Source organism: Orycteropus afer, unplaced genomic scaffold, assembly GCF_000298275.1.
Source record: "Orycteropus afer afer isolate SDZICR_OR568_19922 unplaced genomic scaffold, OryAfe1.0 scaffold00255, whole genome shotgun sequence".
Taxonomy (NCBI): Eukaryota; Metazoa; Chordata; class Mammalia; order Tubulidentata; family Orycteropodidae; genus Orycteropus; species Orycteropus afer.
This window is the reverse complement of record NW_006921842.1, coordinates 2191508-2218520: the sequence shown is the minus strand read 5'-3', so window position 1 is coordinate 2218520 and position 27013 is coordinate 2191508. Positions and strand designations below refer to the sequence as shown.

Genomic DNA, 27013 nt, shown 5'->3' with positions numbered 1-27013 from the left:
CTTACTGCCGAGTCAATTTCACTCATAGCAACCCCTCCTTGGGTTTCCAAGGTAGTGTCTCTACAGAAGTAGATTGCCCAATCTTCCTTCCGAGGAGTGGCTGGTAGGTTTGAATCACCAGCCTTTGCACATAATAATTTTCATTTTCCTGATAGGATATCAACTGAGCTAAAATAATTAGGAGTTAAATTAATTAATCTAAAGAATGTTTAAGGAGCCCCAGTGATGCAGTGGTTAAGTGCTCAGCTGCCAACTGAAAGGTCAGCAGTTCGAACCCACCAGCTACTGTGCAGGAGAAAGATGAGGCTTTCTGCTTCTGTAAAGATAAACAGCCTTGGAAACCCTATGGGGCCATTTTACTCTGTCCTATAGGGTTGCTATGAGTCAGAATCAACAGCAAACAACAAAAAGAATGTCTATACTTCTTCAGTCCAGAATTATTTAATTTTGATCGTTGTAATGTTACTGAGATGTTCCTGGACAGGGTCCCTCTCTGGGAATATCAAGGAGTAGGGAACCCAATCCGTGATTGGAGTCAGAGTTAGCCAGCCCCCATGCGAGAGCCTTGAGTGCCCTTCTACCCAGGACACTGCCTGCAGGAGCATTCCCATCTCCTGAACTTGGTCCAAATCAGCATGTCAGCTGCTCAGATTCATCATCATCAGCTACAGCTGAGAAGCTGGGGAACCCCAGACCCCACCAAAAGTTTCTACTTCAATCCCTGGTGGTCAAAACAGCTCAGGATAGAAGTAGGAAGATGGGAGTGAGGAGAGGTGTTTCTGCAGGTCCTAGGAGATCATTATTCTCCATCAGAATGCACCTGCCTCCACCTGCACTCAATTGAATTGTAAAATCACTCCACAGAAGACAAAACTTGAGTTTGTATCTCAAATCCCATTGTCACATCTTGTGTTCTTTGCTTTGCCAATCTGATTTGTATTGCTCTCTAGAGGAGAGATTGGATCCTTTTCTTGAAAGAGAATTCTTTGGGGATCTGTTCTATAAAACATGCTTATTATGGTGGCAAGCTGAAAATGAACCCACAGAAAACAGTGGCATCCCTTTGTATGACTATTTTAAGATTGGCCTTCCCTATGGTGTCTAGAGCTACCTATGCAAGACTTTTCTGACAGTCTTATCCTTCACTATTCAGTCATGCTAAGGCCTAGCTTTGGAAGGGACTAGTGCTCAGGAAGATAATAATTCCTGCTTAGACTCTCCAGATCCTCTAATGCTCATGACAGATGAGTTCAGCTGTAGGCACCACCTCTGAGAAGCAGGGAAGTGTGCTCTGAATGCTTTCTACAAAGCAGAACTCAAAAGCATCCACTCAGGGCTCATGTATGGAGGCTGCCTGTCTGGTCCTCCAGTGAAAATGTCTTTTCTCACCTCAACAAGCTCTTGTCTATTTTGCACAGTTGGCTGGCTTTACTTCTTGTGCAATTTAAAGGTCTTCATTTCAAAGAGCTGAGATACAAACTGTCCCCACCTAAAACAAATGCCTTAAGAAAGCCACTGGAAATAAAAAAACAAAAAACAAAACAAAAAAAACCCCTCCTATTTCTGGGAATTCCTAATGGTGTAAATGGTTAAGTGCTTGGCTGGTAACTGAAAGGGTGGCCTTTAGAACCCACCCTGTGCCTCTGTGGGAGAAAGACCTGGCAGTCTGCTTCCATAAAGATTGCAGGCTAGAAAACCATGTGGGGCAGTTCTACTCTGTCATACAGGGTTGCTACAGTCAGACTTGACTTGGCAGCATCAAGCAACAGGGTGCTAATAAATGGCTCCATCCACCAGGAAACACTGAGTGAGCCATCTGTTCATCTGTCCTTTCCAGAGTGTTTTTTCAGTCTGCTGTTGCTCCAAAACTATCCTGTGACTGAATTCAACTGGAAACCCTCTTTGCTGTGACTAATATTTAAATACATCCATACTATGTAAGAACAAGTTTTGCAGACAGCAAGTTTAGAATAAAATATTAAAAAAAAAAAAAAAAAAAACGATTGCTGTCAAATCAATTCCAACTCATAGCATCCCTATACAGGCAAACCTAAAAGAGGGTTAAGGAGATCTGATGGTGTCATGGTTAAAGAATTGGGCTGCTAATCTAAAATTTGACAGTTCAAACCCACCAGCCTCTCTGCAGGAGAAAGGTAAGGCAGTCTGCTTCCATAAAGATTTATAACCTTGGAAACCCTATGGAGCAGTTCTCTACTATAGGGTCACTATGAGTCAGAATTGACTCAGTGGCAGTGGGTTTAAAAGTGGGTTGGAGTCTCTGAGTGGTGCAAATGATTAAGCACTCAGCTACTAACTGAAAGGCTGGTGGTTTGAGTTTACCCAAAGGTGCCTTGGAAAAATACCTGGTGATTTACTTCCAAAAATCATTCGTTGAAAACCCAATGGAGCACAGTTCTTCTGTCACTCATGGGGTCGCCAAGAGTCACAATCGACTTGACAGCAACTGGTTTTTTCCTTTAGAAGTTGATTGAGTCTGGCCTGGTTCCTTCTCTCCCCTGAGCTTTAAAACATCATCAGAATTCAGGTCTGGGGCAAGTGGCTTTGTATCCAGCCAGAATTAAAGCATCAGCTGGACAAAGCTTTCTCTTTTTTTCCCCCTTCACGTTCCTAGGATGCTAAACATCTTGAGAATCAGAAACTAAATGATGCTGCCTCTTGGACGGAGATCACTGAGGGTGAATGAAACAACTGTGCTTTAAAAGACCGAAAGACGTTTTCCCATGTGCTTTTGTGCCATCTTGAGTGTCAGAGACAGAACCCAGCAAGGCCCTTCCCACCTTGTGTTAAGAAATCAGCAAGCAGTGCCACCTGACTGGATGGAGGACATTTAGTTCTTCTTCCTTACAGGACTTGTCCCGTTTAATCTGCCACAGCGTTCTCTTGAATATTTGGAAGTACTTCTCTCTGTTATGGTGCCCCTAAACAACTTCATTCTGTTTGTAATGTTTCTGTTTGTGACCAGCAGCATAGAATTCTCTAGGCCATAAAATGGATTTGATCATGTAATTCCAGGGCCTGGTCAGGGAAGGGATAGAACTTGTTGCTTCAAAGGCAGAGCTCATGCCATTCCTATTTTTTTTTTTTTTCCTCATTTCTCAAGGAAAAAAATATATGCAGTCAATATAAAATTCAGATTCAAGGATTCATACTTAGGGAGCGTGAGCTAAGTGGATTTGAGCAGCTTTTTTTTGTTTCTGGGATTTATTCCATTATTCCTTTAGCATAAGTGCCTTAGATGGCTAGCTCCTATTTCAGGACACTGAAGACATTGCTACTTGGGATTAGATATTGATTAGTATCTGCCATTGACTCAGTAGCTCTTAAAATTTGCTGGTTGCATTTTATTTGGAGTTGAGCACTAGGTGGAAGGAGTTATGTTTCTCAAGGCCTTCTGATTGTGACATGTTTTAACTTTGATTATAGAAAGTTTCAAACAGAAGTATAGAGGATCGTGTAATGGATCCCAATGTGTCCACCCACCAGATTTCACAATTACCAACTTACAGCCAATTGTACTTCATCTCTTCTTCTACCTGCTTACTTCCTCCTGGATTACTTTGGAACAAACCCCAGATATTTTGTCCATTTTATCCATGGTTGCAACTCATATATATATATATATATATATATATATATATATATTTAACATGAAGATTTTACATGCATTAAAAAGTACCAAGAAAAAAATAATAAAAACTTGAAAAAAGAATTGAAATCATTTGCATCTCGTGTGTTCTGTTTCTTCTTTCGAATGTGTTGATGTTTTCCTTGGTGCCTTCTGCCTTTGCAGTGCAAGCCACCAGTAAGCCGCAGCAGGTCTTCCAGTTTAAGTCTTACAGTTGAAAGTGCTTTAGAAAGCTTTGATTTCCTGAACACCTCTGATTTTGATGAGGAGGAGGACGGTGAGGAGGTTTGTAATGTTGGAGGAGGTGCTGACTCAGTGTTTTCAGACACTGAGACTGAGAAAAATAGGTAAGTCTGCCATTAGTATCTACTTACATTTCTCCTGTTATAGATGAAATAGTGGTTCTTTGCTACTATCAGAGGGAATGTGATTACACATCTCCAAAAAATAAAATTCCTTATACACATAGCCAGTTGGGTTACAGTTTTTTTCTATTGTTGAATACGACTTTTAAATATTGTCCACCTCTCTGGGTTCATGGGGGGAAAATTGTTTTGTTCGTCTTACAAATGGAGGGAATTTTTTGTGACTATGTGTGAGTATATGTACATGTTTTCTTATATGGTTCCGTGTCTGCAACTTGGCCTCGATGTAATTAATTCCAAATTAACTAGATAGACTATATTTCTGGAGGACTCTTGGTGAAATATGTGGGCCTGGTTCTCTTTGATTTGGATCTTACTGCTGATGCATTTGTATTGTTGTGCTTTGTATTTTCCCCTTCTTTATCTGTCTTTTGGTTCCCTTGAGCCTTATGAGTCTTTGCAGTAGATTGGACCCAACAATGCCTATATCAAAGCCAGATTCAAGTACCATGGCTCATATTTCCCTTAGAATGGAAGAAAGATGACTGAGAACTGATGAGTACCACTTTTATCAGCAGCCCCGTAGGTGAACAATGTGGCCTTCTCTGTGGTAGAGAGAAGGATAGAGGTAAAATATTGTCACCTTCTCCATAAAGCTTCCTCTTCTAGACAAATCATGTTTTTAGAACTAGAGCCTGGGGTCTATATGGTAAATTAGGGTGGAACAGAATAAGCACAATGGAACATTGTTGTTGTTATGTGCCGTCAAGTCAGACCCAACTCATTGCAACCCCTCCTTGGGTTTCCGAGGTGGTATCACTACAGAAGTAGATTGCTCCACCTTCCTTCCGAGGAGTGCTGGTGGGTTTGAACCGCCAGCCTTCTGGTTAGCAGTCAAGTGCCTTAGGCACTATGCTACCAGAGCTTCTAATGGAACATACTCACCCTCATCAATTTTTACAAAAGAATGCACATGAACTTTCCCAAAGGAAGGGGTAGTTTACTATCCATCTTTACTTTTGGCACAACATGATCTAAACAGGTTTGCAAGTTACAACAAACTATCACTATTCAACCTTCACAGACCTCTTTGTGGGAGGTTTTAATGATTTTGAGTTTTATTATTACTTGAGGGTGTCTTTTTCCAAAATGAAACACTTTTAAACACTTGTTGACTGCCAGGACACAAGCTGAGTATTTCCCTCTTAGAGGCAATTGTGAATCAGAAAAAAAAAAAAAAAAAAAAAAAAATCAAAGTTACTAGGCTCTTTAAATTGTGAAGACTGTGGAGTGTGAGACTAGAAGTCAGAAGGGGCCCTATCGCTGACTGTGTGAACCAGGATAACATGCCTGTTAGTCAGCCCTCTCATGTGTGAAATATTCTATTAATATCTCTCTCCTTAGCACACAGATTCATTTAAAGAATAAAATTAAATAATAGATGCACCAGATATTTTTTAATGTAAGTGCCTTTTAAAACCAGCACATTACCATGATAGAGCTTTAGATAGTGCAACAGTGAGGTTTAAACAACGTATGAAAGGCAGAACTATAGGCAAGGCCTTGAAATATTCAAAATCCCCTTTTAACTCTTGTCCAGAGTAGAACATCATGTCCCTTTCCTTGGCAGCTTTTCTTTTTCCTATTCGTCAAGTAGCAATTGATCTGAGGCCAGGGAAAGGCTTTGACAGATTATTTCTTAACAGTACTGCTATTGGAAACCACAAGTACAGGGGGTAGTTTAATCCCAGAAAATTTGGCAAATTACCCTGTCAACAGAGCAGGAAAGTGCAACAAGGGCACCTTTTAAAGACTTCTTAGTGAGACCCTTTACAAATTGTTCCTTGTGCTTGAAGAGAATGCAGGAAGCAATTTGTTACTGTGGTCTGTTAACATTAGGTAAGTTGGCAGCTGAATTGAAAAGTAGCCTTTGAAAGGTATCTCACTTTTTGAAGGTAGACCCTGTTCTCATTGGGGGTCTATAGGAGCCATGTTTAGTTGACCTGTGGTTTCTACACAGAAAGAAATAACTAATGCTCCACCCACCTTCCTGCTTCAACAGTTACAGGTCAGCACATCCAGAAGCCAGGGGGCATCTTAGTGAAGCACTGACTGAAGACACAGGAGTTGGGACCAGTGTGGCAGGGAGCCCTCTCCCACTGACCACAGGAAATGAAAGCCTTGACATCACTATTGTTAGGCACCTACAGTATTGCACCCAACTTGTTCAGGTAGGATTGGTGACAATTTTTGTTTTTGTTGTTGTCTCTGTACAAGAAAAATGTGCTTCCTTTTTTGTTTAGCCAGTGAAATGAGAATTCAGGAGAATAGTTACACAATTTGAAGAACCTAATCCATGCCACTGAATTATACATATAGAAATTATTGGAGTGTGTATGTTTTACTGTGCATGTTTTCAACAACAACAAAAACTTTTTTAAAAAGAAAAATGCAGATAAATAAAAATAATATGATAAAGCAACAACCAAAAAACAAACAAGTAAACCAAACAAGAAGAAATGAGAACTCAGGAGTAAGAAAACAGCCCTGCTGTTATTTGAGTCAAATCAAAACCTGATGGGTGTTCCCACCTTGTTCAACCCTAGGTTTTCCATCTTGAAACCTAGGTCACCAGACCTTAAAAGGTACTAAGAAAAAAATAATTGAATTTTAGGGAGAAAAAAAGGACCAGGTGCAATATTCTTAGCTCTTTCTTTGAAATAATTTAGTAGTAAATAAGAGTAGTAATATTTTTGTTTTCTGCCATTTATAAAAGGTGTTTAGAAGCCAGTATTACTAAACATATGTTAATATGAATGTGTCACACAAGTTCGTTTTCTGCTGACTAGATAGCTAAAGCAATAAAATGAATCTACATAAGGTTTCCTAGCTCTTCTCTTTAGCTATGGAAATACATACTTCTATAGACCATTATCATCACCAGTTAGCTATCATTCTGGAACCTATAATGGTTATTTTTCCTCTAATTTCAAGTTGTTTACTACTTAAGGTTTTGCCACAGTGGAGCAAATATTTTGAAAATCTTTTCTTGCAAGAAATGTTTCAGCTGCCTTGAACAAAGAATTACCCTCCAAGCATCTACTTAAATACTTCTTCTTTGCCTGGTTGCTTATGTTCTCCAAGTCTTGCTCCTCCTTCTCTCAACTTGCCTCTGGATGGGTGAAAAACAAGAAAAGAAAATAGAAGCAGATTGTAATAATGGCTTTTGGGGGATGATCCAGGCAGGAAGGGTACATAAAGAGGAAGGATCTTAGTAGTTCCTCAAAAAGTTGAACGTAGAACTATCATATGAACCAGCAATCCCAATCCTGGTTCTATACCAGAAGTGAAACAGGAATACAAACAAACTGTGCAGAACATTCATTATGGCACTTTTCCCAATAGCTAAAAGGTGGAGGTAACCAAAATGTCCATCAACAAATGAATGGAAAAGCACAATGTAGTATACAGACACAATGGAACATTGTGCAGCCATAAAGGGAAATGAAACCGATGCATGCCACAACATAGATGGACCTTGAAAATATTACACTGAGTGAAATTTGTCACAAAGGGACAAATACTATATGATCTCACTTACATGAAATAAGCAAATATATAGAAACCAATGATTATTCATAGTTACCAGAGGTGGGAAGAAAGGGGAGAGGGGCAGTTTTTGTTTAGGGGACATTGTGTTTATGTTTATGATGATGGAATGTTTTGAATGAGGGTAGTGATAATGGTGGCACAACATGAAAAACGTTATCAATGTCATTGAGTTGTACATATGGAAGTTTTTGGATGGGTGGATGTTTTGGTGTATATGTTTTTACCACAAAGAAAAGTGAAAAAAAGTGGAATAATTTTGCTCCCAAGAGTTGTCCTAGAACACAGGACCAACTGGGAGACAAGAGGCAGGGGGAGGAGTCAAACCAGGAGTAGGGCAGTGTTTCTTCTTTAATGACACACAGGCATTGAAGTATAAAGGAATATACATTTTCTTCACAAATAAATAATCTCAAAGTAGCTTCCAACAACTTATATGTTGTGGGAAATTGGTTGATAATTATTCCTTTTAACATTTGTTTGGCCAACACCTCAATTGATCTCGTCTGTTGAGTTTTTAATTTATAAACCATGATACTAACAATCTAGCAGAAGGTGCAATTTTTTTTTTCTGCCCAAATGGACAAGGATTTTAATTTACTCATAGTTATTCTGTATTTAAGGAGCTCTGTTGGCATAGTGGTTAAAGCATTCGGCTGCAAACCAAAGTGTCAACGGTTCGAACCCACCATACAGCTGGATGGGCTCAGGTATAACAAGGATTATAAGATGGACATGACCTGACAGTGTTTTGTTCTGTTGTGCATAGGGTTGCTATGAGTCTGACCCACTCAACAGCACCAAATAACGACATTTTAGTGTCCAAGGGCTTTAAACAATATAGCATGATAGTGTATACTACAGGTGGTAGTCCACCACCTGTCCATCAAGAGTTTGTTGTACTCTGGTGGCTTGTGTGTTGTTTATGATGCTAGAAGCTATGCTGCTGATATTTCAAACATCAGTGGGGTCACCTATGTTGGACAAGTTTTAGCAGAGCTTCCAGACTAAAACAGACTAGGAAAAACGGCTTGGTGATCTATTTCTGAAAATTAGCCAATGAAAATCCTATGGATCACAGCAGAAGGTTGTCTAAGATAGTGCTGGAAGGTGAGCCCCATAGATTGGTAGGCCGGCAAATTACACAGTGGCCACAACAATGGATGAATATCCCAAGGATCGTGGAGATGGCACAGGACTGGGCTACATGTCATTCTGTTGTATGTGGGGACCCAATGAGTTGGAGCTCACTCAACAGCATCTAACAACAGCGGCATTGTAGAACAGGGTCTGCATTCTACATCCATGCCTACCAGGTGACAGGAACAGGTCTCTGAGAGACATAGAAAGGAGATGAACCTTCAGGCAGCAAATGACTTATGTCCTTTCCTCTTTCAGGCCTGGCTCATTCTTGTGACCAGCATACAAGTGAAACCACTTACAACTAATAAGACATTGGGCAGAATACTTAACCTTTTTTGCCTCAGTTTCCTCAGCAGGAAAGCAGGGATATCAATAGACCCAACTTCATTAGATCATTGTGAGAAATTACATGATAATACACATAAAGGACTCAGATTAATGCCTGGTACATTGCAAGCACTCATTAATTATAATGAGGTAGCTCTGATTATAATTGTGATTATGATGCAACATGCTCTTAATTTGCAGCTCGAATACAAGGAAATAAAACCTTGCTGTGAAAAAATCACTGCGCTTGTAAAATAAATTTTTTTCTGCTTACACACTGAGACATAGCTTAAATATGCCCTCCAGGTTTCAAAGGGGAAGGGCAGATTTACAGTACATAAAAGGAAAGACAAATTTATAATAACCTTGCAGCTCTAACTACTGAGAAAATTCCAGAACTTATATAGGCATGAAGAAAGTTTAATGCATAAAAGCATGTCTGATTTCACCAGATGTTGTAACTGGCACAGAATGAGGAATGTTATCCAACTGGGAAAAAACATTGTATGAGTTTATTTAGCATCACCACTACATTTGAGGAAGGATGAGGTTGGGCGGGGAAAGTGGTTTGAGTTCCTTTTACAACAACATAATTGAAACCAGGTTTTATTTGTTTTATTAGCAAATTGTGTTTTCAAGCAAAACCCCATTTGTCACAAGAAATCTCCTAGAGAAGCTTTCTAGACAAATCCAAGTGATGGAGAAACTCGCAGCTGTCAGTGATGAGAACATAGGAAATATTGGTTCTGTCATCGAAGGTAAGCATCTACAGACCATACCCATTCATGCAAATTATGACACCACTAGCCTACTCCCCTGTCTGTATCTGTTCATTGCTTTGTCAAAACAGCAGAGAAGTATTCCTAGGCCAGAGAATAGGGTAAAGTTTCCAAACTAGTGTGGTCTCATGAATACCATGCTCTAGCCTTCTGAGTGAACCAGCAGAGACAAAGCTCTGTCTATAGAAACCTCCAGAAGTCAGATACTAGGGTATGAAGAGAAACAGAAACACCTTGTAGGCAGAATTTCACAGACAAATGATCAGTCATGGAGCTGGCTAAGATACCTCCCATAGTGGCTGACTGTCCAATGGAAGATGCTTCCAAACCCTGCTAGGAAAAGGTAGAAATATATGAATTTGAAGGGCTATGGGTGAGCCTGAGTTCTGAGAGCTTTAGATATAGAACTTGCCATTGAGAAGATAAGATGCCTTTGGATTTGTGTGGTCTGGCTATAGGACTCTTCTATAAAAACATGAATATATGTTTTTTTAAAAAAACAAAAACCCTACCATCACAGGTTCAATGGAAATAGTGGAGCACTAGGGTCTTCTAAAGGAGCTCTGGTGGTATAGTGATTAATGCATTTGGCTGTTAACCGAAAAGTTGGCAGTTTGAACCCACTAGCTTCTCTGTAGGAGAAAGATAAGGAAGTCTGCTTCCGTAAAGATCTACAGCCTTGGAAACCCTATGCAGCAGTTCTACTCTGTCTTAAAGGGTTGTTATGAGTCAGAATCTAGTCGATGGCAGTGATTTAGCGTCTTCTAAGGTCCTTGGCCGCCAGCCACTCCTCGGAAGGAAGGTTGGGAAATCCTACTTCCGTAGTGATAACTGCCTTGGAAACCCAAGGAGGGGTCGCTATGAGTCGGGGCCAACTCGACGGCAAATAACAACAACAACAAGGTCCTTGGGAAGTGCAAACAGTTTGCACTCAACTCCTAACTCTAAGGTTGGTGGTTAAAACTCACCTTGTGGTTCCAGAGGAGAAAAACCTGGTGATCTGCTCTATAAAGATTATGGCCAAGAAAAACCCTATGGAGCAGTTTTATTCTGACACACACGAGAGTCCCATGAGTTAGAATCAACTCAACAGCAGTGGGTTTGGTTTTCGGTTAGGGTCTTCTAGGAGTCTCTGGGTGGTGCAAACAGTTAAGCACTGGGTTACAAACCAAATGATTGGCAGTGTGAACCCACCCAGAGATGTCTCAGAATAAAGGCCTGGCTGTCTGGCAATCTTGCAAAAGATCACACCATTGAAAACCCTTTGGAGCACAGTTCTGCCCTGACACACATCGGTCACTTTGAGTTGGAATCAGCTCCACAGCAACTGGTTTGTTTTTTGTGTTTTTAGGAAAAGAAGTATTCCTTCTAGGTAATGTCATCTTAAGCCTAAAAGACTCTGTATTTCTGCCTCCTGTATCTGTTCCCATCAAAAGCAGGTGCCTTGGCAGGTCTGTGATGGGCACAAAGAGGAGGAGGACATTCAGGTTGCAGATAATTGGTGTCTTCGCTTCTCTCAGGCCCTGCCTCATTATCACAACCTACACATGAGTGAAATGTTGACCCTGTCTTACCTAGGGCAGTGCTACCCAGTCATTTCACTCTAAGAGTCACCTGGGCAGGGGGAATATTCTCTAGCCACCTACTGCTGCCTTCCAGTTCATTCAGAAAAATCTCTTGAAGTTAGATTCTGTGATTCTTTGCATTTTTTTTTGCTCAAAGTTTACAGGAAATTAGATGATATTGGTATATTTCTTAAGAGGAGAGGTGCTATGATTTCTGTCACTTAAAGCAAAAAGCTTTGCTCTGTGCAGGGTTCCTCATCACTTCTTTGCCCTTTGGGCCCATCTGTCAACCACAGAGGAATCATACTTCAGATTGAAAACCACAGTCTTTAAAAATAAGTAAATAAAATGAGATACTTTTGAGGAGGCTTCCCCCCCCCATTCCCACCCAAGTACACTTTTCCATCCACTTCACTTAAAGTATGTGTTGTTGGTTCCTGAGAGATAATGTTGGAGTTTCCCTATTGATTAAAGTGTTTTTAATGAGGCCGCTAACCTAACAAGTTATGCTTATGAGATGATGCTTGGGTGGGGAATGGCTGAGCCAGAAAGACCCACCATATGATATCAGCTGATCTCAGGGGAGGAGGGGGCAAGATTCAGTCAACTGTGTCTATATAAAGGGGCCCCAATGAAAGCTTTGGACCCAGAGGCTCCATGGGCTTCCTGGTTTACCAAAGACATCAGTACTCAGGAGTGTGACACACCTTTTTTGAAACATGGAAGCTCCATGTTGAGGACTCTCTTAGACCTTGCCCTATGCATCTCTTCTTTATACTGGTCCTGAGCTGTATCCTCTTTGCTGTAATAAAGCTGTAATCATGAAAAAAAAAAAATCAAATGTGTCATGGATGGGGTGTCTCTTCTTTTTCAGCCATACCGGAATTCCACAAGAAGCTGTCTTTGCTCTCATTCTGGACCAAGTGCTGTAGCCCAGTTGGTGTCTACCATAGCTCAGCTGACAGAGTGATCAGGCAGCTGGAAGTCAGCTTTGCTAGAGCTGTCAACAAAGAGTATCCAGGACTCGCCGACTCAGGTACAAGCCAGTGGGAGGGACAGCATTTCTGCCCTTAGATGTGAGGGTGAGCATTGGTGGGGTTCCTTGCCATGTCCTCTGCAGCCTAGAAGTAGGGGGTGCACAAAAGGCCAGCCCTGAAAAACTCTAATCTCAAGGGAAAACATCAGCAATGACAGTGAGTTAGATTTAAGAAAGAAAGGATACTGGGCATGCTTTAATTCAGAATAACAGCAGTAACTATTAAAGCACAACATTTCTGTGTTAGTATTAGAAGTGTGTATACTTTGTTCATTAAAATGTCACCAGTTTGGAGTGTTAAATGGCACAACCACCTTGGAAAAACTATTTGCTAGTCTCTATGAAAATTAAAGGAGCTCTGGTAGCATAGTGCCTAAAGCATTTGACTGTTTACCAGAAGGCTGGTGGTTCAAACCCACCAGCCACACCTCAGAAGAAAGATTGGGCGATCTACTTCTGTAGTCATACCACCTCGGAAACCCAAGGAGGGGTCGCTATGAGTTGGATCTGATTCGATGACAGTGAGTTTGACCCGGTAATTCCACTCTTAAATAAGGAGCTCTGGTAGCATAGTGGCTAAAGCACTTGACTGCTAACCAGAAGGCTGGCGGTTCAAACCCACCAGCCACTTCTCGGAAGGAAGGTTGGGCGATCCTACTTCTGTAGTGATACTGCCTCGGAAACCCAAGGAGGGGTCGCTATGAGTCGGGGCCGACTCGACGGCACATAACAACAACAACAAAAAATATATTATGAGAAATAAGTGCTTATCTTCACACACAAAAAAAGACATCTATAAAGATATTCATAGCAGCAAAATATCCACAATAGCCGAAAACTGGAAATAACCTAAATGGCTATCTGCAAAATAATGGATAAATTTTAATATATTCACATAATAGGGTATTATATAGCAATTTTAAAAAAGAACATATTACAGTGATTAGCAACCATTTGGATAAATCTCACATTTTTTTTTAAATAAATGCAGCCAGATACAAAAGTAAATACTATATAATTTTAATTTATATGAAATTCAAGAAAAGGCAAAACTAATTGATATTAATAGAAGTCAGGTTAATGGTTACCTCTGGCAGCTATAGGAGCTCTGGTAGTGCAGTGCCTAAGGCATCTGACTGCTAACCAGAAGCCTGCCGTTTCAAACCCACCAGCCACTCCTTGGAAGGTTGGGCAATCTACTTCCGTAGTGATACCGCCTTGGAAACCCAAGGAGGGGTCGCTATGAGTCAGGTCTGACTCTATGGCACATAACAACAACACCTGGTAGCTATAATGGCAATAGCTATAATGATTACATCTGGTTACCTGTAGGTAACGATTACCAATTGGTAGCTGTAGGCTAGGAAGGGGCACATGAAAACTGTATGAGACCATGTTCTATATCTTGGTTTGAATGCAGTTACACACATGTATAGATATGTGAAAATCATCCAGCTGTATGGTGAAGATTAGTTCACTTAACTCACTTCCCTCTACATATCTTATACTACAATAAAAAGATAAATAAACGAATTGTAAAATGGATGGATGAATGGGTGATTGGTTGGTCATGATTCTTCAAAACTGCTTTGTTTCTTTCCCTTCCCAACAGTGTTCCGGACCCTGGTGTCCCAAATCCTGGACCGGGCTGAACCTCTCCTTTCCTCCAGCCTCTCCCTAGAAGTCATTACTGTTTTCCAGTATCACAGCTACTTTGCCAGCCATGGTGTGAGTGACCTAGAGAGTTACTTGATCCAGCTGGCCAAGCAAGGTGGGACCTGTTGTTTTGTCACACCATGGTGGTAGCAGCTCAATTTTGAGTTACTTCTGATCTTTTTAATCATAGTTTTTAGTGATGGTAGCCTTTTTTTTTTTTCTCTTCCCCAAGTCAACGATTGAGCTGAGATTTGTCTCTAAATGACTTCTGGACTTTTACCATTAGTAAGCTTCCTGTTAATGAATCAAAGATTTACTAAGAATACCCTAGGCATCCAAAAGAGGTGTACCATTAACAGTAAGTTGGTCAATGATTTAGGATTCACTTTAATTTCTTTCCTTCTTTAATGGATTTGCCATTTGTAGGTTCAAACCTATAGACAATAATGCTATTTTATGCTGTCTTTTCTGATGGAGCTTTAATAATAATAATAGGCAGAAAAATGAGGTTCACAAGGCAGGTAGGATGACATAATGGGAAGGGAAAGGAGGAAGTGGTGGAAAGCAAAATCTAAGGGTGCATATCCGGGACACAAGGAAAAGGGACACCAATGAAGGGGTGTGACAATGAAGGTCATCATTGCCTGTTAATATGGTACTTCCAATATTAGAAATAAAATAAGTATCTGTAATGCATGAAAGGAGCCCATGGATGGTGCAAATTTCACTGTGCTCAGCTAACCAAAAGGTTGGAGGTTCAAGTCCATCCAGTGGCATCCCAGAAAAAAGCCCTGATGATCTGCTTCCAAAAAAATCAGCCATTGAAAGCCCTATGGAGCACAGTTTTTCTCTTAACACCCACAAGACTGCCAGGAGTTGGAGTCAACTTGATGGCAATTGTTTTCTTTTAATGAGTGAAAACGTCTTTGGGAGTAGAGCCAGGCAGAGAGGGGCAGGTTTCTGGTTCCCAGGTTTGTGCTCTGTAAATCCACAGAGGCTTGACAATGAACATTAAAATGGATGGGGAGGAATGAGGTGTGTTCCTTGGGAGCAGGTAGAGGTTGGCACAGCACCAGCAGAGCAATATGTCTGGCACAGACTCAGGCTGAGTGCTTCTCCTGCCAGAATGTTAAACCCTGTGACAGCATGTTCACCACATTGGTTGGCATCATAGTGAGAGGAAGAAAATCTTCCTTCTCTCAGTACCACACCAGCAGGAAACATAGGAGAGAGTATATATATATATATATATATATATATATATATATATATATATATATATATATATACATACAAAATCCTTTATGAGTTGCAAATTGGTACAGAGGATTAGAAATAGAAAGCCTAGAAAGGAAGACTCCGTGTTAGAACCATAGGGTCTCATTTTATTATAGCCTTCATTTCTTGATATTAAATTTTTCACAGTCTGAGTCACTTTCTGAGTAAATTTCTATTGGCGTTCCATTTAAACCTCTAAGCCTCTTATCACATGGTCCAGGAGAAAGCCTACTCATTTCATTTCCCAGTAGAAATAGGAATGACAATGAAAATCCCTAACCCTGTAAATGTTTATTTTTTCTTTCATTATGAAAAGAAAAGACCTTCATTGTAGAAAATTTAGAAAACAGAGAGAAGTATAAAGAAAATAAATTGAAATCACTCATTCTTCCATCTGAATACATCTGAATGTATTTTTCAGATGAATGGGTATGACTTTAATTTGCTTTTTTGTTTGACATTACATCCCAAATTATTAAATATTTTAAGAAGTATTTATTAGTTTTATAATATTTCCCATTTGGATGTATACTCATGTATTGGACTGTGTCGTTGAGCATGTAGGTTGGTTGTTGTTATATATTTACTTAGCTGTGTATTCATTTCCTACTGTTATTATAACAAAAATACCATAAGAAGGTAGCTTTAAAGAACAGAAACTTATTGTCTCACAGTTTTGGAAGCTAGAAGTCCAAAGCAAGACATGAGTTCTAGGGGAGGCTCCCTCCTTATCGATAGCCCCAGGTGCTTCTTGGCATTCCTTAGCTTGTAGAGGGATCTTTACATGGTCCCTGTGTACATCTGTGTGGTTATTCTGTTCTTTTTATAAGATACCACTCGAAAAGGATTAAGTTTAGAAATCATCCTACTCAGTGTAACTTCATTAACTTAACAAAAGAAAAACACTCATTTTAAACAGAGTCAAATTTACAGGTACAGAGGGTAGGACTGCAGCATAACTTTGAAAGGGGGTACACAAGTCAAAAAATTACAAGCTGTTAGAGAAAAAGATACCATTGAGTCAACCCTGACTCCTGGGAACCTTACTTAATACTATCTTAAGAGTTTTTACCAGGGTATTTATTTATAAAGCAATGAAATTGCCAGAATATCCATAACAAGAGAAACAGGAAATTAAAGCAAAAATCTGTATAATTCACAACCTTGTCCACTGTGTAGAAAATGCTGTTCTACCAGTAGAACACAAATTTTAGTTTACATTATCTCCATCAGTATGGAGAGAGCCAGACTCTCATCATGGTATTTTTGTCACCAATGGAATGCCCATACTGGATATCTAGGTAGGGATTTGACTGTTTTCCTTTGTCATGGAGGAGGTCAGTTTGTCCAAATTGGACTGAAACCCCCAAAACGAAACTATTGCCATCAAGTTGATTCTGACTCATAGGGACCCTATAAGACAGAGAAGAACTGCCCCATTTCCAAGGGTTTCCAAGGCGATAAATCTTTATGGAAGCTGACTGTCCTATTTTTCTCCGATGGAGCATTTGGTGGGTTCAAATTGTCAATCTTCAGGTGAGCAGACAAGTCCTTAACCATTGTGCCACCAGAGCTCCTTAAAATGAGATCCAGCACCCTATTACTTACCATATTGTGTCTATATTCCATCAAACTAATTGGTTTTCTCCACCAGGTCTCAGTTGTCTGAGTGGAGGCAGAGAGAAAGCAGAGTTGGGTTCATCCAGGGTTAGGGCTTTACCAGGCAGGCATGACTAAAAGACAGAAGAGCAATGGAGTTTATTATATCAGGAAGACTAAAAAGTGTTTACTTACATTTAATTCACTGTGTATTTTTATACTTTATTACTTAATTCATCTGTAAGTTATTTTAGAAGCCATTATGAGTTGAAGGTCCATCTTTATTTTTTCCATGTTTGGTTAGCCACTTATCTCAATACAATTGTTTGAATAATCAGTCCTTTTCCTGCTAATTTGAAATGCTACTTTTATCACATACACTCGAGTCCACTGTTTTGTATGTATTTGAGTCTTATTTATATTTTTAACGTACATGTTACAAACAGGTAATGTGCTCGGCTATTAACAAAATAATTGGCAGTTCAAGTCCATCCAAAGGTACCTCAGAAGAAAGGCCTGGCTTCTGAAAAGTCAACCATTGAAAACTCTATGGAATATAGTTCTAGTCTGGTGTATGTGGAGTCACCCGAGGTCAGAATGGACTTCACAGCAGCTGGTGGTGGTCTTTCACTGTCAGAATATGAACTCTGTTTTCTTCTTCTTTTCTAGTTTCCATAGTTCAGACTCTGCAATCACTAAAAGATGACAAACTGCTACAGACCATGACTGACCTTGTACCTGGCAAACTCCTGGCCCAACACGAAGTACTCAGGACACTGGCTCTGCTGTTAACTGAAGATGACAATGAACTTAGTGAGGCTGTGACACTTTACCTGGCAGCAGCCTCCAAAAATGAGCACTTCAGGGAAAAGGTAGGACACGAAACCATGGGCATCAGGCAGAAAGCTTATTTGTCTGTCACTTGTCATTTTTGTTGATAGCTGCCATCGAGTTGGCCCCCGACTCATGGAGACTTTATGTGTTAGAGAGTAGCACTGCTCTATAGGGTTTTCTTGGGGAGCTCTGATGGCATAGTGCCTAAGGCATTTGACTACTAACCAGAAGGCTGGTGGTTCAAACCTACCAGCCACTTCTCTGAAGGAAGGTTGAGCAATCTACTTCCGTAGTGACACCGCCTCGGAAACCCTAGGAAGAGTCGCTATGAGTCAGATCCAACTTGATGGCAGTGAGTTTTGTTTTTTTTTAGTCTTTACAGAAGAGTAATTTTGGTTATCTAGTGCTGCTCTAACAGAAATACCACAAGTGGATGGCTTGAACAAACAGGGCTTTATTCTTTTACAGTTTAGGAGGCTAAAAGTCCAAGTTCAAAATGCCAGCTCTAGGGGCTTCGTGAAGGCCCCTTGACCTTGGGGCTTCAGCTCTGCCTCTTGCGCCTGGCCCACGGAAGCTGAAGGCTTGTCTTAGACAGCTGCTGAGGCTGACAAACCTAAGGTCAACAGGTTAAATTGCACAGTCTCAAGATTATCAAGCAATACGGCAGGTCACAAATTCAAGTCCATTACAGTCCCAAGTTCAGCAGACAATATGGCAGGCCATTGAGATGAAGACTCAGCCAAAAAAGTAGGATCCAGATGTGCCCAAAGCTCAGAAACCTTTCTCAAAGCTCTTTCTTATATATGGGAAGCAGACCACATCCCTAAGGCAGCTACTCTGCTGCTTATAGTAGATTCCACCATGGAGTTGATTACTAGTCTCATCATGGGGAATCACTATATCCAGCTGCCTAGCCACTCAAAACCAGACCCAACCAAGTTGGCACATAAATTTAACTACCATAAGAGTTTAATTATTTTTAAAGTTAGATCACTCTTATTGCCAGGGAAGAAGTTCTTTACCTCTCCTCGGCTTTAATTGAGTTTTTGTCTACAACCACCTGGAAATTCTGTACCTTTGAAGGTATTAGTGCATGTGCAGCAAGAGTTGTTGTGAGTTACCAGGAAATCACTTCCAACTCAGTGTGACCCCATGTGGCAGAATAGAACTGCTCCATAAGGTTTTCAAGGCTGTGACCTTTCAGAAGCATATCACCAGGCCTGTCTTCCCAGGAGCCTCTGGGTGGGTTCAAACTGCCGGCCTTTTTTTTTTTTTTTTTTAATTGTGATTTGGGTGAACATTTACAGAGAAAATTCACTTTCCATACAGCAGTTCACATACACTTTGTCTCATGACATTGACCACAATTTACCACAATGCAACAGTTCCCTTCCTACTTCCTCCCGATAGTTACCTCTTCCCTGTGTCCATCCCTCCATGCACTCCTGCCCCCTGAGCTGTCTCCCTGTGCATAAGCAGCCCTTCTTTCTCCAATGATTGTTCCTCCAAGAACTGTATCTACCTCAGGTAAATGTTCAACTCCTATGCCTGTCTGTTGTTTGGCTGGAAGCCACAGGCATGGGTTCAATTCCAGACCTGAAGGGCAGCTAGGGGCCATAGTCTCAGTGGTTCCACCAAGCTCTATCAGACCAGCAAACCTGGTCCCCTCTTTTATTTTTTCTCCAAATGATTTTGAGTTTTGTTCCACATTGTTCTCCCTTTCTATCCAGGATCTCCTACGTAGATCCCCTTCCAAGTGGTTGACAGTAGTAGCCAGGCACCATCTAGTTCTTCTGGTCTTATAGTCATATAGGCTGCAGATTGGATGGTGTACCAGTCGCTAGGACTAATTGTTTCCATGAATTTTTGGTTTTCTTCATTCTTCTTTGCTCTGGATGAGGAGAGACCCATCGTTGCATCTAGATGGCAGCTTGTAAGCTTTTAAGATCCCAGTTCCTACTTGCCAAAGTAGGAGGTGGAACAATGTTTTGTGTAGTATGTTATGCCAATTTAGCTTGATGTCCTCTGTGACTATGGTCCCAAGCCCACAGGCTCAACTACTCAGTCCCTCTGGGTAGCTGGCTGTGACCAAGCAGTGACTACAATCTTGCCCCTTGTCAGCTCTACTATACACCTGGGAATTCAGATCATACACATAAACTTATAGGACCATTGTCTGCCAACCCTGTACATGGTCTTGGGTACACTCCCCACTTCATAGACATACCTAATAGTTCAGCCTGTGTACCCATCTATCCACCCATATACCCATGTTTGCCTTCACTGACAACACAGTACTATATGTGCAAAAGGGTTCATCTTTGTTGTCTGTACCTCCCACATACCTCTCTATGTCTTTCTCTTCCTCAATGCCACCATATTGCTCACTCACATTTGGTAGATTGCCCTTTTTTTTACCCAAATCAATACTTATCTCTATCTATCTAACAGTGTTCCCTCCCCCTCCCTCCCACCCCTCAAACTGCCAGCCTTTTAACTAGTAGTCAAGCATTTAACCATTTGCACTACCCATGGACTCCTCCCTCAGCTTTAATTAAAGAGCCCACTTGATACAAAAGGAGCCATGGTGGTGTAATGTTAAGTGCCTGGCTGCTGACTGAAAGGTTGGCAGTTCAACCCACCAGTGTCTTTGTGGGAAAAAAGACCTGGAAATCTGTTCCCAAAAAGATTACAGCCAAGAAAATCCTATGGGGCAGTTCTGCTTTATCCTATAGGGTTGCTAGGAGTGAGAATTGGTGTCACAGCACCCAACAACAGCGACAACCTGACACAAAACACATCTGCAATTCAAGCACACCAGTGCCTGATACAAGATGCAGGCTTGGTCCTCTGGGAGCCTTTCACCATTTGAACAGTCATTCTAAAAACTAACTTCCATCAAATTCACATCAGCTCAAGGGAATTAAACTTGGTCCCATCTTATCCTTGGAAAGGTCAGATGTTGAACTCTCAGGAGTATCTGTAACTTTCCATGACTTCTAAGCTACGGTATGACAGCATGTCTGTGTTCTCATGAGAATAGCTTTTATTCCTACACTGTTTGGGCCCAAGAGAGTGAACTTCATATTGTGCTTTCCTACCAAGTTCTGGTCTTTAGTGGCGTTAGCTCAAAAGGCCATTCTGTGAACTGCACCACCATCATCTTCAGCAAAAGAGAGGAGGGAAAATAAAGCATGTGCACTGCAGGGAGCAGTGTGCACATTCTCTTGAGTGTACACGGTTTTCTGTGGGCAGGCTTGTAGTGTTCTTCAGCCATGACTTCCCCCTTAGAGATAGCAACAGCAATGATAATTACCACACACTTTTTGTGTGCACTTTCTAATTTCTGGGTTCCACAGCCTAAATCTTTAAATTCCAATTCTAACCAAGTCAGAAAAAAAAAAAAACAAGAAATAATAACTGCCAGTTCATTGAGTACCTACTTAAACACCAGGTACTGTGCTACACGGTTTACCTGTATTATCTTCAACAAGGTGGATATTATTTTCTTCCACCTAATAGATGAGGAAACTGAGACTTCGAGGATTTAAACTTGGCTAAGATAGACCTGCTGCTGTTGAATCAATTCTGATTCTTAGTGACCCTCTAGAAAAGAGCTTGGGAAAAAAAGAAGAAGAAGAAAATAGTAGAAATGCCCCCTAGGGTTTCCAAAGCTGCAAATCTTAACAGAAGCAGATTGCCACATCTTTCTCCCACAAAGCACCTGGCCGATTTGAGCTGATGACCTTTTGGTTAGCAACCAAGCATTTTACCATTGTGATACTAAGACTCCTAGTTAAGAGGTGGAACACCACCACTACCACCACCCCCCAAAAGATCTCTTTCTTTTTTGTATGTGTATGAAATAGCAGATGTTGTTTGTTGCAGTTGAGTCAGCACTGCCCCAAGTCATAGTAATGCCATGTACAATGGAATAAAATGCTGCCGGTCCTGTGCTGTTTTCATGATCATCTGTGAATTGATGTGGATATTTTTCCTCAGAGTTTTCATTGGTTGATTTTCAGAAGTAGAGCTCTAGGACTTTCTTCCTTGTCTGTCTTAGTCTGAAAGCTCTGCTGAAACCTATTGAGCATCATAGCAACACACAAGCCTTCACTGACAAAAAGTGGTGGCTGGACATGAGGGGCTGTTGTTGTTGTTGTTGTTTGCCATTGAATCAGACCCGACTCATAGCGACCCCTCCTTGGGTTTCCGAGGTGGTATCACTATGGAAGTAGATTGCCCAACCTTCCTTCTGAGGAGTGGCTGGTGGGTTTGAACCGTCAGCCTTCTGGTTAGCAGTCAAGTGCCTTAGGCACTACGCTACCAGGCATTGGACAAGAATTAAACCCATATGGAAGGCAAGGGTTCTACCACTGGACCATCACTACCTCTAGCAGAAATTGGTACACTGAATTCTTGAAACTGGATGTAAAGAGCTAAAGAAATACAAAAATACCTCCCTGAGAGTAAGTGTTACTATAAATCTTGAACCTATCTTCAAGAATCATAGCTATTGAAACCAAGTTACAGTGGTATCTGTTGATTCATTATTTTATGCCTTTCTCTCCCTCACCTAGACAAGTAAGAAATACCCATTCTTCTGCAATGGTACCATTATATTGAGGTGTTCTTCTTTTAATCATCTCAGACTTAACAGAGGAGATGCTGACTGCTTTGGCATTGCAACAGGGGGTTTCTTGCTTCCCAGTGCACCTTCTGTTTGCTTCCTAGAACTCTTACCAACTCTTATCTGAGTGTCACAGCAGTCCTCATTTCTTAGTTGACCACTCAGACTAAAGTGAGCAGTGTGATGCTCATTTGTGTGGTAAGGATGTATTTTTCTGCAAGATACAGGGATGTGCCAAATATATCCTCGAGTTGTGCATCCCCAGTTCCCACTAAAGTCAGCAGAGGTTCAGTCCTCTGACAATGGACAATGTCATTGGAAGCCATGTACTTGGGAATTAGTGTTATCACAGATGAGCACAGGGCTATGTTAGAAAGACCTCTGGGAGCTTACTAAGACAGAATTAACAAGTTCAGGTACTGTCTGTAAAATTAGTACAGACATTGTTTGGGTTACTTCATGCTGCTCCAACAGAAAATACCACAAATAGTATGGCTTGAACAAACAGGAGTTTATTCTTTTATAGTTTTGGAGGCTAGAAGTTCAAGGTCAAAGCATCAGGCTCTAGGGGCTGGGTGAAAGCCTCTCAACCTTGGGCTTCAGCTCTGCCTCCTGCTTCTGGCCCAGTGAAGCCGGAGGCTCTCTCTTCACTCAGACAGCTGTTGGCTGCTGAGGCTGACAAACCCAAGGTCAACAAGTAAAAAGACATAGTCCCGATAGTACCAAACCACATGGCCATTGATTCAAGTCCAGATACAGTCCCAAGATTGGCAGGAAACATGGAAAGCTGCTAAATGAAGACTTGGCTACATGCAGGGTCCAAGTGTGCCTTAAAGCTACAGACCATTCCCAAAGCTTCTCCTTATATATGGGAAGCAGACCACATCCCTAAAGCAGCTACTCAGCTGCTCACAGCAGACTCCACCATGGAGCTCATTACCAATTTCATCATGGGGAATAACTACCACCAGCTGCCCAGCCACCCAAAGCTAGGTCCAGCCAAGTTGACACATAACCTTAATGACCATAGGCATGTTTGCCCTGTCTCTAACATGTTAGACTGCACATGCCAAGTGAGTGATTTATTATTCACTGGGAAAATGAATAAATGAGCAAATGAATTCATATCTTCAGATAGATATATGTACATATGTGCTTACATTTTTAAAATGGGAAATACAGAAATCATAATATTTCCACCAAAATCACCAAATTGAATGGATTATGACCCTTTGCATTTTGCACAGTTGTCATCAACTGATTTTTTACCTCCAAGGTCAGCCCTTATTAAAATTATAAAGTGGGTAAACCTTATCATGCAACTTTTGTTTCTTTCTGTCCTTCCCTTCTTTTACCCCACCTAAGGGCCTGGTGGTTCAAACCCACCAGCCACTCCTCGGAAGGAAGGTTGGGCAATCTACTTCTGTAGTGATACTGCCTCGGCAACCCAAGGAGGGGTCTCTATGAGTCAGGTCTGACTCGACAGCACATAACAACCATAACAACAAGGGCCTTCAAACTTAAACCACAAAATCAATGGTTTAACGTTTACCATAATCATACATTTGTACATACCAAAGTTTAAATGGCTGAGAACAACTTAAATTGTCTTTTCTCTCAGGCACATTTGCATTGTAACAGCGCTAATGTGCTAGACATATACCTGGGCATCAGTCTGCCAGTGGTAGTGGAAGCTTTGGAGAGGGGCTAGTGGGAGGTAAGACTGTACATCACTCACCTTGTTCCTTTTATAGTGGACGCTGGGCAGCCACAGAGGTTGGGATTTGAGTTTTATTTCCTCCCCCTTTAACTGCTCAAGGAATCCTGGTGGTACAGTGGTTAAGTGCTCAGCTGCTAACCAAAAGATTAGTGGTTCAAACCCAACAGCTCCATGGTGGGGTAGAAGGAAATGCAGTAGTCTGTGCCCATGAAGATTACAGCCTAGGGAACCATATGGGGCAGTTTACTATGTCCTATGGAGTCTCTATGACTCTGAATTTACTCAATGGCAGTGGGTTTTGTTTTTACTGCCCACCCACTGGAAGAAGGTGCTAGAAGTCAAAAGGCAAGCTAAAGAGAGGTTGTGAAAAGCCAAGCCTAGGCTCTAACTATTAAGACCAAGTGTATTTAAGAGCTAGTTACTTTCATTGCTGTTATTATTAACAACCAGAACTGCCTATCTGTGTGTTTCCTTTAAGAATGGAATTTATTTACTCTTGGGAAATACCAAGAGTATTGAAAACATATGTCCACACAAAAACTCTACACAAATGTTCAGGTCAACATTATTCATAATAGATAAAAAGTGGAAACAAACCAAATGTCCATTAACTGAAGAATGGGTAAACAAAATGTGATATATCCACACAATGAAATATTATGCAGCCATAAAAAGGAATAAAGTTCTGGTGGATGCCACAGTATGAATGAAGCTTGAAAATATTATGCTAAGTGAAGGAGCAAAACACAAAAGGTCACATATTGTATGATTCCATTTATATGAAATGTCCAGAACAGGAAAATTCATAGAGAAAGAAAGTAGATTAGTGGTTGCCAGGAAATGGGAGTGAGAAGTACCTGGTTGCATAGTGTTTAAAGCATTCAGCTGCTAATTAAAAGTTCAGTAGATCAAACCCACCAGCTACTCTGTGGCAGAAAGATGAGGCAGTCTGCTTCCACAAAGATTTACAGCTTTAGAAACCCTATGGGACAGTTCTACTCTGTCCTGTTGGGTTGCTATGGGACAGAATCAACTCAACGGCCATGGGTTTGGTTTGAGTATCAGTGACTATAGCAGTACTATATGACATCTCAGGAGCATTTGCATAATTCAGTGGATGATTACACTTTTAAGCTGTTTCATTCCAGGCACCCTGGTGACATCAAATTTGATTGATGCTCACTAAGTATAGAGTATTATTCTGATTTAGTAAGGAGTTAAATAAAGTTTTTTTTTTAAATCTTCATTCTTAAGGAGATACAACATAAATGGTTCAGTGTGGTATCCTTTCTCCTGTAAACATATATGAATACACAGATTATGCTAGAATAAAAAATAATATTATACCTATATTTATTGAGATCTTACTTTGTGCCAGGCAGTATTTTAAGTCCTTTACATGTATCACCACATTTAATATCCAATTATTATTATAACACAAAACACAACCACTGCTGTGGAGTTGGATCCAACTCATAGTGACCCCTCCTTGGTTTTCCGAGGTGGTATCACTATGGAAGTAGATTGCCCAACCTTCCTTCCAGGAGTGGCTGGTGGGTTTGAACCGCCAGCCTTCTGGTTAGCGATCAAATGCCTTAGGCACCATGCTACCTTATAAGAAGGTCTTACTAGTAGTACCATTTTGCAGATTAGGAGAGTAAGACACAGGGAAATCAAATAACTTGCTCAACTTCACATGTTAAGATGTTGAGATACATAATTATTGCTGTTGTTAGGTGCCCTTGAGTCAGTTCCAATTCACAGAGACCCTATGTACAACAGAATGAAACACTTCCTGGTCCTTTACCATCCTCACAGTCATTGCTATGTTTGAGCCCATTCTTGCAGCCACTGTGTCAATCCATCTCGTTGAGAGTCTTCCTCTGTTTCGCCGTCTCTCTACTTTACCAGGCATGATGTTCCTCTCCAGGGACTGGTGCCTCCTGATAACATGACCAAAGTAGGAGAGACAAAATTTTGCCATCCTTGCTTCTAAAGAGTATTCTGGCTATACTTCCTCCAAGACAGATTTGTTCAATCTTCAGACAGTCCATGGTATATTCAATATTCTTCACCAATACCATAATTCAAATGTTTCCATTTTTCTTTGGTCTTTCTTATTCATTCTCCAGCTTTTACGTGAATATGAGGTGATTGAAAATGCCATGGCATGGGTCAGGTGCACCTTAGTCTTCAAAGTGACATCTTTGTTCTTTAACATTTTAAAGAGATCTTTTACAACAGGTTTGTTCAATACAATATGTCATTTGATTTTTTGACTGCTGCTTCCATGGACATTCATTGTGTATCCAAGTAAAATGTAAGAGATACATAATGTTCTTGTTAGGTGCCAGCGAGTCAGCTCTGACTCATAGCAACCCCATGTACAACAGAATGAAATACTGCCCAGTCTTGTGCCAGCCCACAATCTTTGCTATACCTGAATCCATTTTTTGCAGCCAGTGTGTCAATCCATCTCATTGAGGGTCTTCCCCTTTTTTGCTGACCCTCCACTTTACCAAGCATGATATCCTTCTCCAGGGAATGGTCCTTTCTGAGAACATGACCAAAGTAGGTAAGAAGTCTGGCCATTCTCACTTCCACAGAACATTCTGGCTGCATTTCTTCCAGGACAGATTTGTTAGCTCTTCTGGCAATCCATGGTACTTTCAGTATTCTTCGCCAACACCTCAGCTCAAAAGCATCAACTCTTCTTCAGTCTTCATTATTCATTGTCTAGCACATGTATATGAAGCTATTGAAAATACCATGGCTTGAGTTAGGCACACCCCATTGGTGTTGAAGAGATACATAATAAAAGTATAT

At 40.9% G+C, this 27013-nt stretch overlaps 1 protein-coding gene across 1 annotated transcript in view; it reads left to right on the top strand.

Annotated features, from left to right (window-relative positions):
- Positions 1–27013, top strand: part of RIPOR2 (RHO family interacting cell polarization regulator 2) — a 161282-nt gene that overhangs the window by 124030 nt on the left and 10239 nt on the right. Inside the window, exons 14-19 of the mRNA XM_007949818.2 lie at positions 3812–3993; positions 6074–6242; positions 9713–9848; positions 12309–12470; positions 14083–14241; positions 17673–17875. Coding sequence (XP_007948009.2) covers positions 3812–3993; positions 6074–6242; positions 9713–9848; positions 12309–12470; positions 14083–14241; positions 17673–17875 — 1011 coding nt within the window. The remainder of the gene's footprint in view (positions 1–3811; positions 3994–6073; positions 6243–9712; positions 9849–12308; positions 12471–14082; positions 14242–17672; positions 17876–27013) is intronic.